The following is an 18422-nucleotide window of genomic DNA, read 5'->3' as shown; positions in this document are numbered from 1 at the left end:
AAAACATTACTGGGTTGCCTTCCAAATTTCTGGTAACAGACAGAGAAATAGCAAAAAAAAAAAAAAGAAGAAGAAGCAACACTCCAATACACTTTTTTTTTGTCCTTTTTTACTTACATTAAATACATTGGTAAATCAGCAGTCGCATTCTGTTACCACGATTGTTATGTTGGGAGAGGAAGAAAGGGGAAAAAAGGCAAATACTTTCTTAGAAGCAAAAAAAAAAAAAAAAAAATCAGAAGAAAAAAATGAAGAGCTGGGAAATAAAAACTAAGATTCCCTAAGCCCAACAGAGCTCAAAGGAAAGCAGAAGAGCTAATAGGAAGTAGAAGGAAGGCAGCAGATAGGCCCAGAAGCTAAGGCCAATCCTGTTCCTAAGGAGGTCAGGGGACGGGAGAAGAAGCCTGGAGAAATGGTTTCCCAGCCCCAAGGCAATGAAACATCTTCACTACTGCTCCATGGGGAAAACTACACAGAGAAAGAACTTCATTTCTAAGAAACTTAAGAGAGCCATCGTAGTTCTTCCACTTGTAAGGATGCACTGGCTGCTCTGGGGGGCTAGTGGGTGCTGGGAAAAGGAGGGGAAAATGTGTATGTGTTTCAGGGCCACGGGAACTAAGGCTGCCCCTGGTAAAGGAAGGGAATTTAGGTGTAAGTGGAAGAACCTAAGCTGGATCCTTCAGAATCTCAGCTTCATGGATTTCTCAGCTTCTCTGGGACAGAAGGCAGTCTGCAAGCCAAAAGGGCAGAAAGGTTCCAATCCTAGGTCACTATGGCCTCTCCTATCTTATTTCCCCCAATCTCCTCAAAACCCTGGGCTAGAACAAGAAGGGATTTAGAGTTCTCTCTTGCCTTGATGGCTTCCCAAAGACATCTTAAAATACCTGATGAGGGATGTGAAGAGAGACTAGAGATTTAGAAAGGCCCAACGTCCTCTGGTGATGTGAGACAGTTGTGAGGTACCTTCAGTGCCAGTCGTTCCCTGTCCACAGGAACAGGTGTTACGATATTAGGGGGCCACAAGTAGGCCTCTGTGGTACTACCCCCCTAGCGGTACGTGGATTAAACCACTGGTTGCATGGGGGATGGGTTTGGGGGGTAAGCATGGAGGGACCAAACTAAAGATACTAACAAAGGAGAAAAGAAATAGGGCCTGATGGGAGGTGGGGGGCAGAACAGACTGTACAGTGGGAATAAAGATCATACCTATTTACAGGGAAGTAGAAAAGACATGGTAATGGGTGGATCAAATTGAATGGGAACCCTGGGAAAGGACAGAAAACTCCTCCCTCTTGCTGACTCCTCTTCACTCCCCTACAACGGCCTATGCTATCCTGAGACTGCTCTCCAGTTGCTCAGTTAACTCCTCAGGAAAGGTAAACCTATACCCAAGAGTTAGGCTGGCAAGAATATAGGTGAAGTAAGAATCAGAGTTGGAGGAAGCTAGCAGTGGAGATTGGGCTTGAGTAGCTGCCACCGGTACTGTTCTCTACAGCCCCTCCCCAAACCTCATATACACCTTGGATTCCACTTAATTAAAAAATTAAGAGGGCAGGTAAATCAATCAAAACCCCCATAAAACAAGTATCACAACTGAACTACCATCAATTAAAGTGCAAACTGCAGGGGGATATCGTGGCTGGGGCTGAGGCCATCTGAAGGCCAGAGAGAAAAAAATGCATATGTGTAAGTCAGAGGATGGGTGTCAGAAACTGGTCCCTCCTCCATTTAGATCACAGCAGAGCCAAAGATGCAGGCAACCAGTGAAGATTCTTTGGAGGACTCTGGGGTCCAGAATCTCCCCCACTATGGGGGAGAAGCTACCTAAGAGGCTGGGTGAGGGGAAAGTAAGCCTTAGAAGAGCTCCTGAGCCACAGATGACACTGCATCTCCACCTCTTCCACCTCTGCCCAGTTAGCTAACAAGACTCCAACCTGGTGCCTGACAGCTTGCCTTCCCATTCTCACCTCTACCTAGAAACACCCTCCACAAGGCCAACTCAGTGTTTTCAAATATGAGAAACTCCAACCAAATAAAAACAAAAAGGAAATGTTTCCTTACTCCCCCCTGCTCTGAGCCTTACTTTCCCCCAGGGTCCTCAATGTGACTGAACTGGAAACCTCCTTCCTCACTTCCTGGGTTCACTACCTTCTCCATCCTGGGGAGAGGAAGAAAAGGGGATCAAGAAGAGAGACTGACCAAAAGCAGAAGGGGAAAGGGCAGGAGACAAAAAAGAGTTTTCTGAAAAAATGGGGAGGAGGAGGAAAGATAAGTAGGTCACTGTCTTGCACCTATAATACAAAGTGAAGAAAGTTTGTTTTGGAAGGTAAGTCCTGGGGGATCTGACCCCCAAGCCCCCGAGCAGGGGTAGGAGGCCAGTGGCAACAGCTGCCTGGTGTTGTTGCTGAAGCGTTAAAAAGTGCCATGACGGAGCTGTCAAGAGGCAGCCCTTGGGAGCCAGGGCCCAGTGTGCTGTTACCGTAGGGGCTGTGTGCTGAGCGGTGGGGATGGAGGTTATTTCTGAGCTCTCGTGCTAGCTCCATACTTGTTTGCCGCTAGCCACCCCCTCAGTTGCTACAACACTGGCTCTTGTTCTGCTGGGACTGCTCATGGAGATCCACACCCCGGCTTCGGCCTGCTGCACCCCCCAGATTCTGGGGTTCACTCTTTGGCAACTTCTTAGCTAGAGATAAAAACAGAAGGGAACAAAGTATGGTAGATTTTACTCATCCCCCCAGAAAAAGACTATTGGGGGAAAGGGGAAATGCGAGAGACTAAAAGAACGTTCCGAAGAGGGGAGGTTTCATTGTAAACTACATTGAAGATGAGGGGGCTCAAAATGCAGCCAAAGGATGGAGGTCACAATGGAAAGTTAAGGTATCTCCACACCTAAAGTTTTCATAAGAGGAGACGCTCCCATTTATCCTTGTGACTTGGGTTAGTCATCTTGCCTGGAGGCAAGGGAAAAAACACAGGAAGACCTCAGGCTGCTCTGACCTTACCTATTGCCAGGAAGAGATCGTTCACGTTCATAGCTGTCTTGGCTGAAGTCTCCATAAACAATAAGCTGTTGTCATCTGCATACGCCTGGGCCTCCTGCAAGGGGTGGGGTGTACTGGGACTCAGACTGTAGGGCAGGAACAAGTACTGCCTTTCCACTCCCATGTAGCACCAGAGCTAGACAATATCCTAGGTTCCCTCCCCTTAACTGCCCCTCTGAGCCAGCTAGCCCTGGACCCATATTTTGGAGATGACTCCCTCAAGGGATGACCCATGGTCTAGACCACTTAATCCAACAAACAGATGTCAGGAATCTTAATTACTGGGGAGGAGGTAAGTTGGTTGGGGGCTTTTGGGTTCTGACACTTGAGTATCCCTTACCTCAAATTCAACTGCTCCCTCCTTCCTCTTTTCATACTGGTACCCCCACAGCTGGTACTGGTACTTCCCTACCCCTCTGCTCTGGAATTTTCTTCTGACTCCTCTAAAATCTCCTGGCTGGCATTAGGGTCACAGTGTTGCTGTATTTAACTTGGTGCAGAACTGGGGAATGAGATGATGAATGTCCTCAGATGAGATTTTCAGAAAGGGCAGGTTTGGAAAAAAGAGGTCCCAAGCACAGAGGGAGTGTGTCAGAGAGGGACTCTGTGGCCATCTTACTTCGTACTCCACCATGCGCTTGTTGGCCAGGTCAGCTTTGTTCCCCGCCAGGGCAATAACGATGCTAGGACTGGCCTGTCGCTGTAGTTCCTTTACCCATGTCTTTGCTCGGGCGAAGGTTTCCTAGGAAAACACAAGGATGAGAATGAGTAGGCTGGCTCATTCAGCCTACTGACTGCCAATCCAGGCCCATCAACTTCAAAGCCCGGTCTCAAAACTTACCTCTTCTAAGCAGCCTTCACTCACTGAAACCACCTGTCTCTGGTAATTCATTACCTCGGTCTTCTCAGCACTTGGAAGCATAATCTGTATTCTTATTTGCTATTTCAAGAACAAGAGTTCTCTCCCCCACCTATTTTAATTACTATAAATAAAAGCAAGGACAATCTTCTCAGCCCACTTACCTGATTAGTAATGTCATAAACCACAATTGCAGCTTGGGCACCTCTGTAGTACATGGGGGCCAAGCTATGGTATCGCTCCTGCCCAGCTGTGTCCCAGATCTCAAACTTGACTGTTGTGTCATCTAGACAAACCGACTGGGTGAGGAAGGCCGCTATGAATGAGAGAACAGAGAAGTTGTTGTAAGTGGGAGGATGTATGGGAACATCCCACCCTTCTTCAAAATCTCTCTACTCTCAGTCTAAGATAAGTCACCACCCAGGCCATTCAGCTACAGGAAAGGTTTAGCATTCTCCTCCTTACACACAAGAAAGGTTTAGCATTTTCCTTCAGATCTTGGAACCAGAATTAAGCCTGCTCTTGGCTAAGTCCTCCCTGCCAGAAGTTTCTCTAGCTAAGGAATGGGGGAACATCGTAAACTCTGAGGGACAGAAAGAACTGGCACTTATACCAGAGTCATCCCTCTTCTAACCAAAACACAGGAGTAAGAGACAATGACGGAGATAATAAGCTTCAGATAAAAGTCACATCAAGAACTGATTAGACAGGGACTTCCCTGGTGGCGCAGCGGTCCACCTGCCAATGCAGGGGACACGGGTTCAAGCCCTGGTCCGGGAAGATCCCACATGCCACGGAGCAACTAAGCCCGTGTGCCACAACTACCGAGCCCGCGCTTTAGAGCCCGTGAGCCACAACAACTGAGCCCGCATGCCACAACTACTGAAGCTCATGCGCCTAGAGCCCGTGCTCTGCAACAAGCGAAGCCACTGCAATGAGAAGCCCGCGCACCACAACAAAGAGTAGCCCCCGCTCACCGCAACTAGAGAAAGCCTGCATGCAGGAATGAAGACCCAACACAGCCAAAAATAAATAAATAAAATAAATAAATTTAAAAAAAAAAGAGAACTGATTAGACGATTTTAAAGTCTGTTGTTAGGTCCCACCATTATCAGTATTATTTGGCTGTTACTTTTTCATATTACCTCTGCTGGTCCAAGAACACATTTCCAAGGTGACTTGGAAATAAGTCACCCCCCCCCAATAAAAGTGGGGAAGGAGTTAACATGGGAGTTCTCATAAAAGACCCTTTATTAAATTACCACCCTATTTTGGGGTAGTGGCAAAGAGAAGGTAGCGAAGGTGGGAAAGGCAGATTCCTTTATCTTTTGTATTTAGTTCTAACCTCTATTTTACCAGATATGTGCATCAGGATCAGCTAAGGAGCTTTTCCAAACATACATGTCTATACTGCCACCAACCTCACCCTACCTCCAATACTAATCAGTAGATCTAGGGTAGGGCCCAAGCATGCATAGAATGAAAATGCTCCCCAGGTGATCCTGATGTACATCTTTGATTATGAGCCACTGCCCCAAACCAACCCTGCTCAAGATGACACTCAACTGAACTTCACTGGCATTAAGATGAGAGTGGGGGCTTCCCTGGTGGCGCAGTGGTTAAGAATCCGCCTGCCAGTGCAGGGGACACAGGTTCAAGCCCTGGTCCGGGAAGGTCCCACATGCCGCGGAGCAACTAAGCCTGTGTGCCATAACTACTGAGCCTGCGCTCTAGAGCCCGCGAGCCACAACTACTGAGCCCACATGCCACAACTACTGAAGCCTGCGCGCCTAGAGCCCGTGGTCCTCAACGAGAGAAGCCACTGCAATGAGAAGCCCGCACACCGCAACAAAGAGTAGTAGCCCCTGCGCACAGCAACGAAGACTCAATGCAGCCAAAAATAAACAACTAACTAAATAAATAAATTTATAAAAAAAAAAAAAAAAAGATGAGAGTGGGAGGAGGAAGAAAACAGACAGATAAAAAAATTAGTGGTTTTCTTGGTGCTCAAAGGCCAACCTTTCTAACTTTCTTCTAGGAAGTAAGAGGATGAACATAGACCTGCTTTTGGGCATTATGGCAATTTTTTTTGTTTCTTAAAGGATTTCCATTCCAGGGAGCTAAGAGGGCCAGCTTCACAAACAGATCCCTAGATCTCCCTTCAAAAGCCCTTCTAAGCATTGAACCTCTTCTCTCCCTGAAGTACTCACCTCCAATGGTGCTCTCCTGGTACTCGTGGAACTGCCCTTTGACAAAACGTAATACCAGGCTAGACTTCCCCACTGCAGATTCACCCAGCAGGACCAATTTGAACTGGCATATTTTGCTGGCCTGGGGCTGCCCATTGGGCCTGGCTGTGCTTCTGCTAGTCATAGCTAGATTATCAGAGTGGGAAAGGGTAGAGGGAGGGGGATGCCACAAAGCGGCGGAGGGGGGAGGGGGGAGGGGAGGGGACTTCCAGGCTTCAACAGTCCTGCAAGAAAAAAAGGAGGTAAAATTAAACACAGGGCCATTACAGCTGCAATCACTTTTTAGAGAAAGGACAGAATCTCTTCATTTCTTTGCTCATATGAGGACTTAACTCTTACAATCACCCACCATTAAAAGGTTACACCACTGAGAGGGTCCCAGGCACCTGACACTCACTGGTAAGAGTGAGGAACAATAAAATAAGAATTGCATCTGAAGTAGAGTGTGCTGAAATGGAGACTGAAAACCATGTGAGAGTAGTTTTTAATCTCCCAATCATTCCCCACCAGGTCTTCAAAGAACAGCATATTGATCAACTTTTAGTTGGCCCGAAGAGCACCCAGATCCACCCAAAAGTACCCTAAATCCTACTATCTCCTTGGTGTCCTGGTGCTGTCCTTTTTTTACCCCCTCTTTTTTCTAGCTTTCAAAATGGAGAAATTCACTCTAGGGGTATGGGATAACAGTCACCCATCCTAAGAATAGAGGGATAGCTTCTGGTTCTATATCCTTCTTACACGACCATTTCTGAAAATTGACATTTCTGAAAATATAACCAAGGTTCCAATGATCAGAAAATCCATCCTTTCTCATTTCAGGTCAAAGGTAATAGAGAAACAGACCACATTCAGTATTAACTCTTTCACTTTTCTTCTGCCACCTCTCCAAGTCTGAAAATCTATCAAGTCTGAGTCAGTAGGCTTGACTTACTCTCAACTTGCAGCTGTCTTCCTGGTGCCTAGGGATTAGACTACCCTCCACACTGAAAGGGCCTAACAGCTGTAGCCCTCCAAGTTAGAGGCAGAGAAAGAAGGTGTACCTTCTAAACACATGCGGGAATCTCCAGTAGATGGTATAGGGGATAAGTCTTCGAGCAATAAATACTTGATGAAAGAATAAAACTGAACCACCTTCTCTACCTTCCAAGCGGCTAGGAAAGCTGGTGGTGGAGGAGGAGACAGACAGAGAGAGAAAGTTGGGACTTTGAATGTCCAATCACCCAAACCTGAATATATTTCATCATCCTGACTCTGATGGGAAAGGAACTGTGAGATTCAAAGAAGTGTTAGCGGGGCTTCCCTGGTGGCGCAGTGGTTGAGAATCTGCCTGCCAATGCAGGGGACATGGGTTCAAGCCCTGGTCTGGGAAGATCCCACATGCCGCGGAGCAACTAGGCCCGTGAGCCACAACTACTGAGCCTGCGCGTCTGGATCCTGTGCTCCGCAACAAGAGAGGCCACAGTAGTGAGAGGCCCGCGCACCACGATGAAGAGTGGCCCCCGCTTGCCGCAACTAGGGAAAGCCCTCGCACAGAAACGAAGACCCAACACAACCAAAAATAAAAATTAAATAAATAAACAAACAAACAAACCCAAAGTTAAAAAAAAAAAGTGCTATATCAATGAATATTAAGCTATTAATCATTATTAATATGACATCAAGAAAATTGCCTGAGCCTTACCTTCCACCTTTTTTTTTTTAAATTTATTTATTTAATTTATGTATTATTTTTGGCTGTGTTGGACCCTCGTTGCTGTGTGCGGGCCTTCTCTAGTTGCAGCAAGCGGGGCTTCTCTTGTTGCGGAGCACAGGGTCCAGGCGTGCAGGCTTCAGTAGTTGTGGCACACGTGCTCAGCAGTTGTGGTGCACGGGCTTAGCTGCTGCGAGGCATGTGGGATCTTCCCGGACCAGGGCTCGAACCCGTGTCCCCTGCATTGGCAGGCGGATTCCCAACCACTGAGCCACCAGGGAAGCTCCCACCTTTATAAAATGGAAAAAATACCTACCTCATAGAGTAGCCCTGAGGATTAAGTGAAAAATTTAACCTAGTGTTAATGAATAGTAAGACAGGTATTGTTGGGCTTCCCTGGTGGCGCGGTGGTTGAGAATCTGCCTGCCAATGCAGGGGACACGGGTTTGAACCCTGGTCTGGGAAGATCCCACATGCCGCGGAGCAACTAGGCCTGTGAGCCACAACTACTGAGCCTGCGCTTCTGGAGCCTGTGCTCCCAACAAGAAAGGCCGCGATAGTGAGAGGCCCACGCACCGCGATGAAGAGTGGCCCCCCGTTGCCGCAACTAGAGAAAGCCCTTGCACAGAAACGAAGACCCAACACAACCAAAAATAAATAAAAATTAAAAAATAAAAAATAAAAGAAACTGCCAAAGTGTTTTAAAAAAAAAAAAAGACAGGTATTGTTATTTAGTGACCCTGATTCACAGAAAAGATCAATTTAATATATTAAAGGATATCTCAATATTAGTTGTTATCAATATATGCCTAAAGAGCAGCCATGATATGAAAGAGGTAGAGAAAAAAAACAGGAAAAAAAATGTGTAAAGAGGAAGTTAACGGAGAAATGAGATTGAAATGAGAACCCAGAAAAGTCCCAAAGTAGACCAGATTAAGACAGAGGACTGCAAGAAATTACTCTGATCCTACTGGGTATTTTGTAGTCCCCTAGGCCACGGAGTCCCAAGAATCCAGATATACCTACATGTGCCACTTTGTGATGAAATTTTCACTGGTCTGTGATGAAATGATTAAATAAAAATGATATAGCAAGTTCTTCATAAAGCTAAATTTATTCATTTTAGGAGTATCCTTTATAACAAGATTTCTAACTTACGTTTTTTGTATCAGTTTTCCCTCAAAGGTAAATATGTATTTTTTGCATGGATAAACCTCTAAGACCTATTGTTAAGTTAAAAAAAAAAAGTTAGAGAACAAAACATGTGGTTGATCCTATTTCTGTAAAACAAAGCAACATTCTGCAGAGAAAAAGGTATGGAAAGGTACACACTCATCTGTTAACAGTGGTTACCTCCCTCTAAGGAGAGTGGGATTGAGGAAAACGGTATGAGAAGGACTCAGGTTTTTTCATTCCACATAATTCTTTCTTTTTTTAACAGGAAATATATTTTTTTAAAGTTTCCTACATAATTTTTTTAAAAATTGCTTTTTTAAAAAAAAAATTACAAATAATGGTGTTGATAGGCAGTAGTAAGCTTTCTAAATATACTTATGTGGAAAAATAGAAACCCCCAAATTTAAATTAATTGGTCCATTAAATCCAAAATTCTGGGAACCAGTACTGCAAAAATCAGTATTAATTAGCTTCTTAACCACTAGTCACAGTTCTTTAGCTCTTTTCATCCTCAAACCTTTAGAGCAGTGTTTCTCAAACTGTGGGCTGTAAGCCAATAGTGACCTTGAAATCACTTGCTGGATCATGATCAGTATATTTAAAAAAAAAAGAAAAAAGAAAAAAGAAAAAGAAAAAAATCAAGTGGATTGCAAATAATAAGCATGAGAATAATTTTGTGAAAATGTTTCACTTGTGGGTGTATGTACATACACTGAATTATGATGTAAAAAAAATTTTTTTTTAATGAGCCACAGTCAAAAAAAGTTTAATAAACACTGCTTTGGAGAGACCTGAAACTGAAAGATGGGTTAGTAGGAAATCTAGTCTCCGGCCAGCCTAAAAAAGCACTTCCAGGTGAAATTAAGATGAGGGTTTAATATAGCTCTCCAGGAGTCAGAGGTTCTCCAACCCTGCTACTAAAGTTATGGAGCAATTATGAAAATGGAAAGCTAAAGTCGACAGAGGCAGTCCTGCACAGTGGTAAGGGCTTTGGAATCAGGCAAGCCTCAGTTTTATTCTCTGCTTTGCCAATTAACCCACTGTGATCTTAGGCCACTCACTCCCTTTGCCTTTCTAAGCTTCAGTTTCCTTATCTATGAGGATCTGGGGTTGGGGTAGGGAGGATAATAGGTGAAAGTAGTAAAAGGCAGAAACTGAATTCAATTCCAAAGTTCTGGGTACATTTAAGAAATGTGTTTCTCTTAGGGCTTCTCAGCATCTGCAAGAATTATTTTTAAAAACACATTTACATAGTACTTCATATACATTGTTTCATAGGAAAAGAGAATAGGCCATCATAACTACACTTTACAACAGAAAACAGATGACACAATAGGGAAAAAAACCTCTACAGATCATAAGCTGATCAAGTTTCCTTTAGGTTGACACACATACACTATACTCTTAAAAAACAACAGAAAGGGGGCTTCCCTGGTGGCGCAGTGGTTGAGAATCTGCCTGCCAATGCGGAGGACACGGGTTCGAGCCCTGGTCTGGGAAGATCCCACATGCCGCGGAGCAACTGGGCCCGTGAGCCACAATTACTGAGCCTGCGCGTCTGGAGCCTGTGCTCCGCAACGAGAGAGGCCGGAGCAACTGGGCCCGTGAGCCACAATTACTGAGCCTGCGCGTCTGGAGCCTGTGCTCCGCAACGAGAGAGGCCGCGATAGTGAGAGGCCCGCGCACCGCGATGAAGAGTGGCCCCCGCTTGCCACAGCTGGAGAAAGCCCTGGCACAGAAACGAAGACCCAACACAGCCATAAATAAAATAAATAAATAAAAAAAACAACAGAAAAAGTTACTAGATTCTTCAACTTACTCCCTCACATTTCAAAGCATGTGATCCAAGGGGCAGAACACTAAGTTAGAGTGGACTGAATTCTCATCAGCAGACACGTCTCTCTAGGCCTGGGAAAACAGTAGGGAGTTGTAGAAGTGTGAAGATAGGAAACAGTTGGGAATTCCTTGGCGGTCCAGTGGTTAGGACTCCGCGCTTTCATTGCTGTGGCCCGGGTTCAACCTGCAAGCAGCGCGGCATGGCCAAAAAAAAAAAAAGGAAACAGTCACAGACACACGGGTTGGTCACTAACCCCCACAGATAAGTCAAGCCAGAGCCAATCAGCAAACTTTATTGAACTGTCAGAGATTAGTAACTATGGTGTTAGAAAAGACTATCTCCCACTCCAATGTTTCAGCTCAAGAATATGTCCTACCCTCTCTGTTCACAGTAATTGATGGGCGGCCCATCTCTGTGCCTTGATCTTTAATCCCAACATGTTAATAAGGGTATCATGTTTCTTATGCAATAGCTAGACTCTCAAAAGATCAGGGGTACAGAAATGGAATAATACATATAAGATTCAATTGATTTCTCCACTATTCTAGCGGTGATTTTTTTGCTAACAGTTGACAGTGGGCAAATGATCCATCCAAAGGCAAAAAATAAATCACAGCCAACCAGTCAAGTGGGGTGATGATTATTACCTTCAAACCTGAGGCAAAAAAAGGGAGAAGGTTTTTCTTCCCTTCAAAACTTTCAGTTCAGGGCTTCCCTGGTGGCGCAGTGGTTGAGAGTCTGCCTGCTAATGCGGGGGACACGGGTTCGAGCCCTGGTCTGGGAAGGTCCCACATGCCGCGGAGCAACTGGGCCCAGGAGCCACAACTACTGAGCCTGTGCGTCTGGAGCCTGTGCTCCACAACAAGAGAGGCCGCGACAGTGAGAGGCCCGCGCATCGCGATGAAGAGTGGCCCCCGCTTGCCGCAACTAGAGAGAGCCCTCGCACAGAAACGAAGACCCAACACAGCCAAAAATAAATAAATAAATAAGTTAAAAAAAAAATATTCCAAGCTTTAAAAAAAAAAAACAAAAAAAACCTTCCAGTTCACATGAGATGACAACTTCCCTCAGAAGTGCAGCCCCACAAGAATGGCTTATCAAATGACCATTAACTGGGCTTCCCTGGTGGTGCAGTGGTTAAGAATAGGCCTGCCAATGCAGGGGACACGGGTTCAAGCCCTGGCCCGGGAAGATCCCACATGCCGCGGAGCAACTAAGCCTGTGCGCCACAACTACTGAGCCTGCGCTCTAGAGCCCGCACGCCACAACTACTGAGCCCACGTACTGCAACTACCAAAGCCCATGCGCCTAGAGCCCGTGCTCCGCAACAAGAGAAGCCATTGCAATGAGAGGCCCACGAGCCACAACGAAGAGTAGCCCCCGCTCGACGCAACTACAGAAAGCCGGCGTGCAGCAACGAAGACTCAACGCAGCCAAAAATAAATAAATAAAATAAATAAATTTATATATTAAAAAAAAGACCATTAACTAAGGAGGATTAAGGCATGACCATGTCATCAGTCTATTGGGGAAGGGAGAGGTGGAGGATGAGGGGCAAGTTCTTTAGTGTGAGCAGCTCTCCCAGCAGCACAGGGAAATATGAATAGGAAAGGTTTCTTAGGGACTTCCCTGGCGGTCCAGTGGTTAAGACTCTGAGCTTCCACTGCAGGGGGCCCAGGTTCGACCACTGGTTGGGGAACTAAGATCCCGAAAGCTGTGTGGCCAAAAAAAAAAAAAAAGGAAAGGTTTCTTAGCCTGCCGAAACCTGAGGAATGGAGTCTGCCTAGGGCAAGACTCCATTCCTCAGATTCCTTCCCACTTGGTAGCTTTGGGTTCCTATGCCAACTACATATGAAGCCTCCAGAAGTCTGTCATCTACCAATAGAGACTGAGTTCAAGGCACAGAGCCACTGGAGTCTAGCCCCCTCCCAAATGTTAGCCCTGTAAGTTCAGTTTGCCAGATAAGAGGCAGTTTAGAGGTCATCTAGTCCAGTCTATATTTTACAGAGAGGAAACTAAGGCAAATAAAATCAACCAGCTTGCCAGGAGTTGTCACACAGCCAGCTTTCACACAACTGCTTAGTAGCAAGTCTCCTTCTAGCAAGTACTCTCAGCCAGGTCCTCCTGCTCCTGTTATACCACTATACCTCTTCAGGAAGCAGGAGATGCTGAACTCTGAACTGAAATCCAAAGAAGGCACCAGGACAGGAACAAGAGCTTAGATTGGATAGTTTCTGCTTCTATTCAGTTTAGATAAGTACTTCCTTTGGGACTGAAAACAAGTTAGGAAGGCCCAGGCCTTCGCTGGGAACTGGAATCTACTCCCATATCCTTTTGACAGAAGGACTCACTCATTACTGTGCTTCTCTAAAAGGTCTTGACCAACCCCCACCAGGACAGTTGAAACAGAAGCAAATCAATGGAAGGTGCTAGGAAAGCAATGGTAATTTCTGCAGAATTCAATGGGCTGTGGGATTAATGTGAGATTTACTGAGCAGGGAAGACAGAGCAGAAGCCAGTAAACACCTTCAACTCTCCAACTTTGTTTAGACCCCAAATTACCAAAATCTTAAACTGAATTCCACTACCTGGCTCATTGTGTTGATCCAATGTTAACCAATGAGTCACAGGCTTAAATGAGACTCCTTCCACTTCCCCCACCCTCTCCCTAAAAGCATTCTTATCTCTTATCAGCATGGTACTGCAAACTCCCTATTATTGACCTATGAAAGACTGGAATGCCTTTCTCCACTTTGTCTGCCTAGCAAACACCTAATGTGTCTTTTAAAGCCAAGCTCAAATGTCACCTTCTCTGTGAAACTGCATAATTACCCTCTCACCCTAGCAGAATTCATCACTGCTTCCTCTAGGATCCCATAGTATTAAAACTGTATTCTTGGGAATTCCCTGGCTGTCCAGTGGTTAGGACTCAGTGCTTTCACTGCCAGGGCCCGGGTTCAATCCCTGGTTGGGGAACTAAGATCCCACAAGCCGTGTGGCACGGGCAAAAAACAAAAACAAACAAAAAAAACCCTGTATTCTTATCACAGCATTTATTACATTATTTGACTTAATTGTTTGTGTCTGTCTGCTCTGCTAAACTATGAACTTCTCAAAAAGTGTGACTCTTTTTTATGTCATCTTGAATCTCCAGAGCAGAGCACAATGCCTGGTCCCTAGTAGCTGTTCATTAATTAAGGCCAATGCAATCCTGCTTCCTTCCTCCATCTACTCCTCCCCTTCTGTGCCATCTGAATAGATTCTTACTCAGTTCCATTTGGGAATGTTTTTAAAAGGCCAGTTCTCCCTCTTGACTCTTTGTGATCTCCCCTGGATGGAGGGGCCTCTTGGGACCCAGCCCACAAGGTACTGTTGCAACTCACATGGGCTAACTGCTTTTCCTGTCACCCGTTACTATGCCTCAGATGGCCTAATCACACCAAATATGCAGCCCTCCCACCGTTAACACTGAGGCAACTGTGGCTAAAAACAAAGTTCTCTGAATCTTCAGTGGATGTTAAATGTTCAAAAAACTTCGGGTCATTATCTCTATTAATTCCTGAACTTCAGAAACACAAGTTTAAAAAAAAAAACAAAAACATACTACCACTCTAGCAAGGTACCCACTGCCCCTCAACAGAAACTACAACCTGGCCCAGAAATATGCACACACTTTGCTCACCTGGGTGGCTCCTTATTCAGCTCAGTTACTGGTCAGTCAGTGACTAAATCTTTCCTAAAACATTCTTGGGAAGTGGGAGTGTATTGTGTAGGGTTTTAAGGTATCCCTCCTCCAAGAAGGCTGTTGCGTTTCCTTATTTTAAATTCAACATCTCACACTTTGGTTACTTTCCAACCTGAAATGCCTTAGGATTAGTGAGCAGGCTATTCACTTGCTTCTCCTACCCCATGTCTCCTCATAAGTCAAATTCATATCAATGCGCACACGTGAGTAAACTATAAAAGGGCAATCCTTGCTCCTGGGCAAAGTAAGAGTTAGATGGGATGAGGTATGACTTCAAGGGCAATGGGAAAGTCCTCTTCTCCAAATATATTTTTGTAACTCCAGATCTATGTTTGAAATTCTATATTGATGATTTCCACTCCTTAGCTCCCTCTTTAAGAAGCAAAAACTCTTGGAAGAATTAATACTTTAAGTGACTTTTTGTTATTTACACCTTAATATGGAGCAATTCCAGATCATTTTTTGAAAGTAGGCTTTGATTAAGAAAGACAAGAAGGGATGTATAGAAGAAAGGGACAGGATATCATCAGGATGTAGGAAATGGCAAAGCTTAGTGAGGATTTAAAAAACACACACATACACATCTACACAACTTTCTCTAGGACTGGCTTTGCAGGAGAGAAAATAAAAGCTCCTGGGGGGACAATAATCAAGGTTTCTGAGAGCACTGTATAAAGGCTGGGCACATCACAGGGCTTCTGAAGCCAGTAAGGACAAATTCAATTAATAAGGTGGTGTATAAAATGTCCCAGCTGTGCTGAGGTTTAGAGGAAAACCAATTTCAAAGCCAGAGAGATTTGGAAGCTTCTCATATCATTATAGAAAGACAGACACAGGGGCCCCTTAGGAGAACCATCATCTTCTTCTGGGATAATGAAGGGACAGTCACATAATCTGAACATGCAGAGACCATGAACCAGAAGATAGAAGTCTCAAATTCCTCACATTAGCAGAGATGCCAACAATTCTCCCAAACAAAATCATTCACTTTAATGTTTCTTTCCTGCCCATAAAAGAGAAAGACGTTTTGGCCATCCACTTGGGCATTTCCTAGGATACCCAGTGCACAAGTGGGGTGTGTGCGTGTGTGTGTGCATGTGTGCGTAAGGATGTGAGGGATAACCCAGAATACAGCTCTCTGCTTGTCTGAATTTGATAAAAGCAAGACAAAATGAACTGTGAAAGGAGCACAATAAATAACAGAGTATGGTCCCAGAAGGGAAAACTGGAAAGAATGAGAAACCAGAGTTTGGTGGGAACATGAAAACAGAATTGCCTTTGGTGGCACATCCCCCAAAGTGAAGTAAGATTAGTCTAATCTACTGTCTCTTATCTCTGACCTTTCTGGATGAAATGAGTGAGGTATATGTGGGAGGATCTACACTTTTTACACTTCTACAAAACTTGAATATTTTAAAATATGTACTTATTACTTTTCTAATTAAGAAAAAATGTATTTATAAAATACAGTGGTATAAAAGGGAAAAAGGAGGAAGTATAATAAGGGAAAATCCAATAAGCTCCAATCTATGGAGGGGACTAAGGAGGTCAGTAGACCGTTAAAAATATCTGGGAGGAGGGGACTCCTATGTCTTAGAAATCCATCTTCCTTTTCTCTACTCACCTCCTTCCCCAAGTGCCTCTCTGTTTGACCCAACTTTTTAATAGCTCAGAAACCCGGGCTCCTGAAGAAGTAGACAAAGAACAGGGGTGATGCCAACCTTCTGGAATGGAATTTCTCACTCTTCCCCAAATCCCTTCCTCCGTGATATCACCTCATATTTCCAGGCTTGGTTCCACATAACCATTACCTGCCTGGGAAATACCCAAGCCTAAGTGCCACAAAAGTTTCACCAACTATGGTCGGGAGATCTCTGGATGGCTGGGGATCCCTAAGCCCAGTTCCAATGCAGAAAATGAGTCACCGATTCCCCACCTCTAGGTGAGAGATATGGTCTCCAGTATAGACCACATTATTAAGTAGGAAAGAAACGAACAAACATCCCCCAAATCTAACTTCTTAGCTTTTTCACAGGACATGAGAAACAGGAGGTTAGAAGAAACACAGAGGCTGCAGCCTAAACCAGCTCGAGGGAAAGTGCAGGGGCTGAGTCTGGAATAGCCAAGTCACAGAAAAAAAAGTTACTTTTGTCTTCATTGGCTACCCTGGGAGTACCAAAAAACTTCAAGTTGCCACATCTCCACACTAATGGGAACAAAAGCGTGATTACTCGCAAGCCCCAGAGCCTCCAGCCCACCCTTCAGCATTCCCAGAAGCTCCCATTACTGATGGGAGGCCCTGCTTCCACTGCCCCAGCTACCTTAGTCTTCTAGATTAGAAAAGCTTTCTTCGCTTGTCTCAGTTCTCCCGCACTGAACCCAAATCCCTCTCAGCTCAACTCTGGGGCACCCTAGTTATTTTTATAAGTCACTTTCCCTGAAAAGAATGCCTCTTACCCAGCTAAGAGCCCTTCCCTGGCCCTTCCAATGAGACCTCTCGAGAGAGCCCCAGCCCCGGTTCCCCTCCGGGCCCGGGCGCCGAGTTTGACCCCTCCTCACCTCCGGGAGAATGCACTTACCTCACCCGCCGCCCAGTCCCTTTCCCCTAGTTCCTCCCTCTTCGGCGCCGCTCAATGAGGCCTGCCCCTGCCCGCACACGAGCCCCGGGCCTCCCGCGCCGGCCCCCAGCCCGGCCGCCAACACCACCCGGCCGCCTCCCCGACTCACCAACTTCGGGCTCCCAGCCCGCCCGGCCCCCTCCTCAGCGCCCCCATTAGGCCTGCCGGGGCCCGGCCCCCTTCTCCTTTCTCTGGTGGGCCACTCTAACCCTCGCGGAGGCCCAGACCCGCCTCTGCCCTCAGGCCGCACTCCTCTCCGGGGCGCCTCCGTCCCTGCCCTTGCGGGCTCCATCAGCCCGGTACCTGGGGCTCCGTCTCCCCCGTCGGGCCCAAGCCTGTGTCGAACAGACAAACAGCTGCAGCTCAACCAAACCCTCCTGCCCCTCCTCCTCCTCCTCGCCCTGTGGCGGGGGCCCCAGCCAATTGCACGATTACCCGCCTACCATCAAGGGTGGGCTCTGCGCGTGCTAATCCGCCAATCCTCTGGAGAAAGGCGGTGCTCTCACCGACGTTGTAAGAGCAGAGGACTGGACAGGCGGTGCCCCAGACCAATACAGAGAGGGAAACTTTGAAGATGGACGAGGTGAGGAGCCACTAAAGAGCGAGCTCCCGGAGATAGGGGGCGGTACCCCGTTGACAGGCGTATACTCTAACCAGTAGCATCTCGACACCCTCATGACCCCGCCTTTTAACTCATAAACATCTAATCAGGTGAGCTATGGGGGCGGGTCAAAGTGAAGCTTTAACCAGTACTGCGAAAATTCGGGACTTGAATGGCAGGCAAGGCGGGGTTGAAAGAGGCCTTAGGAAGGCGGCTACTGACCTTCGCCCCTCCCCTGGGATTTGGCGGGGCCTACCTCTGGCGCCCCGCCTTCTATCACAAATTCGCGGGCGCGAAGGGAAATACCTCTCCTAGGGACCCGGAGCCTAGGAATTTAAGCAGCCCTCACGTCGGTGCTTCCTCCTTTTAGTGGGGCCCCAGAGCACAGGAATTTTGGGGATGGCCCGCGGCAGTCTGAGATGTTTTTTGGTGAGCTGAGACAATGGCAACTCCAAGAAGTGGTAGCTTGGGGAGACTTTAGCCCCTGTATAATAATTTTTCATACAGACGATTGATATATTCTGAATCGCATGTAAATGTGAATAAGTATCTTTAGAAAACTTTGCTCTTTGTGATATGGAACAAAAAGAAAACAATACGAGCTTA

At 46.1% G+C, this 18422-nt stretch overlaps 1 protein-coding gene across 3 annotated transcripts; it reads right to left on the bottom strand.

The window, feature by feature from the left end:
- Positions 1-92: 92 nt before the first annotated feature.
- RAB5B (RAB5B, member RAS oncogene family) lies at positions 93-17607 on the bottom strand. 3 transcript variants are annotated; one of them, XM_068559956.1, is made up of 6 exons: positions 17519-17607; positions 6111-6373; positions 4065-4216; positions 3661-3783; positions 3003-3096; positions 93-2683 (listed from the first exon to the last, which is right to left on the bottom strand). In XM_068559956.1, exons 2-6 carry the CDS (start codon positions 6271-6273, stop codon positions 2568-2570), a joined length of 648 nt encoding a protein of 215 aa, XP_068416057.1. In that variant the 5' UTR covers positions 6274-6373; positions 17519-17607; the 3' UTR covers positions 93-2567. The 3 variants fall into 3 exon arrangements, with proteins under 3 accessions (XP_068416057.1, XP_068416055.1, XP_068416056.1); XM_068559954.1 differs by having other exon boundaries at positions 17325-17548; XM_068559955.1 differs by lacking the exon at positions 17519-17607 and adding an exon at positions 16222-16236.
- Positions 17608-18422: the final 815 nt, after the last annotated feature.

Source organism: Eschrichtius robustus, chromosome 13 (genome assembly GCF_028021215.1).
Source record: "Eschrichtius robustus isolate mEscRob2 chromosome 13, mEscRob2.pri, whole genome shotgun sequence".
Lineage (NCBI taxonomy): Eukaryota > Metazoa > Chordata > Mammalia > Artiodactyla > Eschrichtiidae > Eschrichtius > Eschrichtius robustus.
This window is presented reverse-complemented; position numbering and strand designations above follow the sequence as displayed.

Bases quoted from the DNA above. Each gene is read 5' to 3' on its own strand.
- RAB5B (XM_068559954.1), bottom strand. From the start codon at position 17,371: ATGGGGGCGCTGAGGAGGGGGCCGGGCGGGCTGGGAGCCCGAAGTTG. The intron at 4,217-6,110 runs GTGAGTACTTCA...TCTCATTCATAG, and splicing joins CCAGGAGAGCACCATTGGAG to CGGCCTTCCTCACCCAGTCG. The intron at 2,684-3,002 runs GTAAGGTCAGAG...TTTTATCTCTAG, and splicing joins CGATCTCTTCCTGGCAATAG to CTAAGAAGTTGCCAAAGAGT.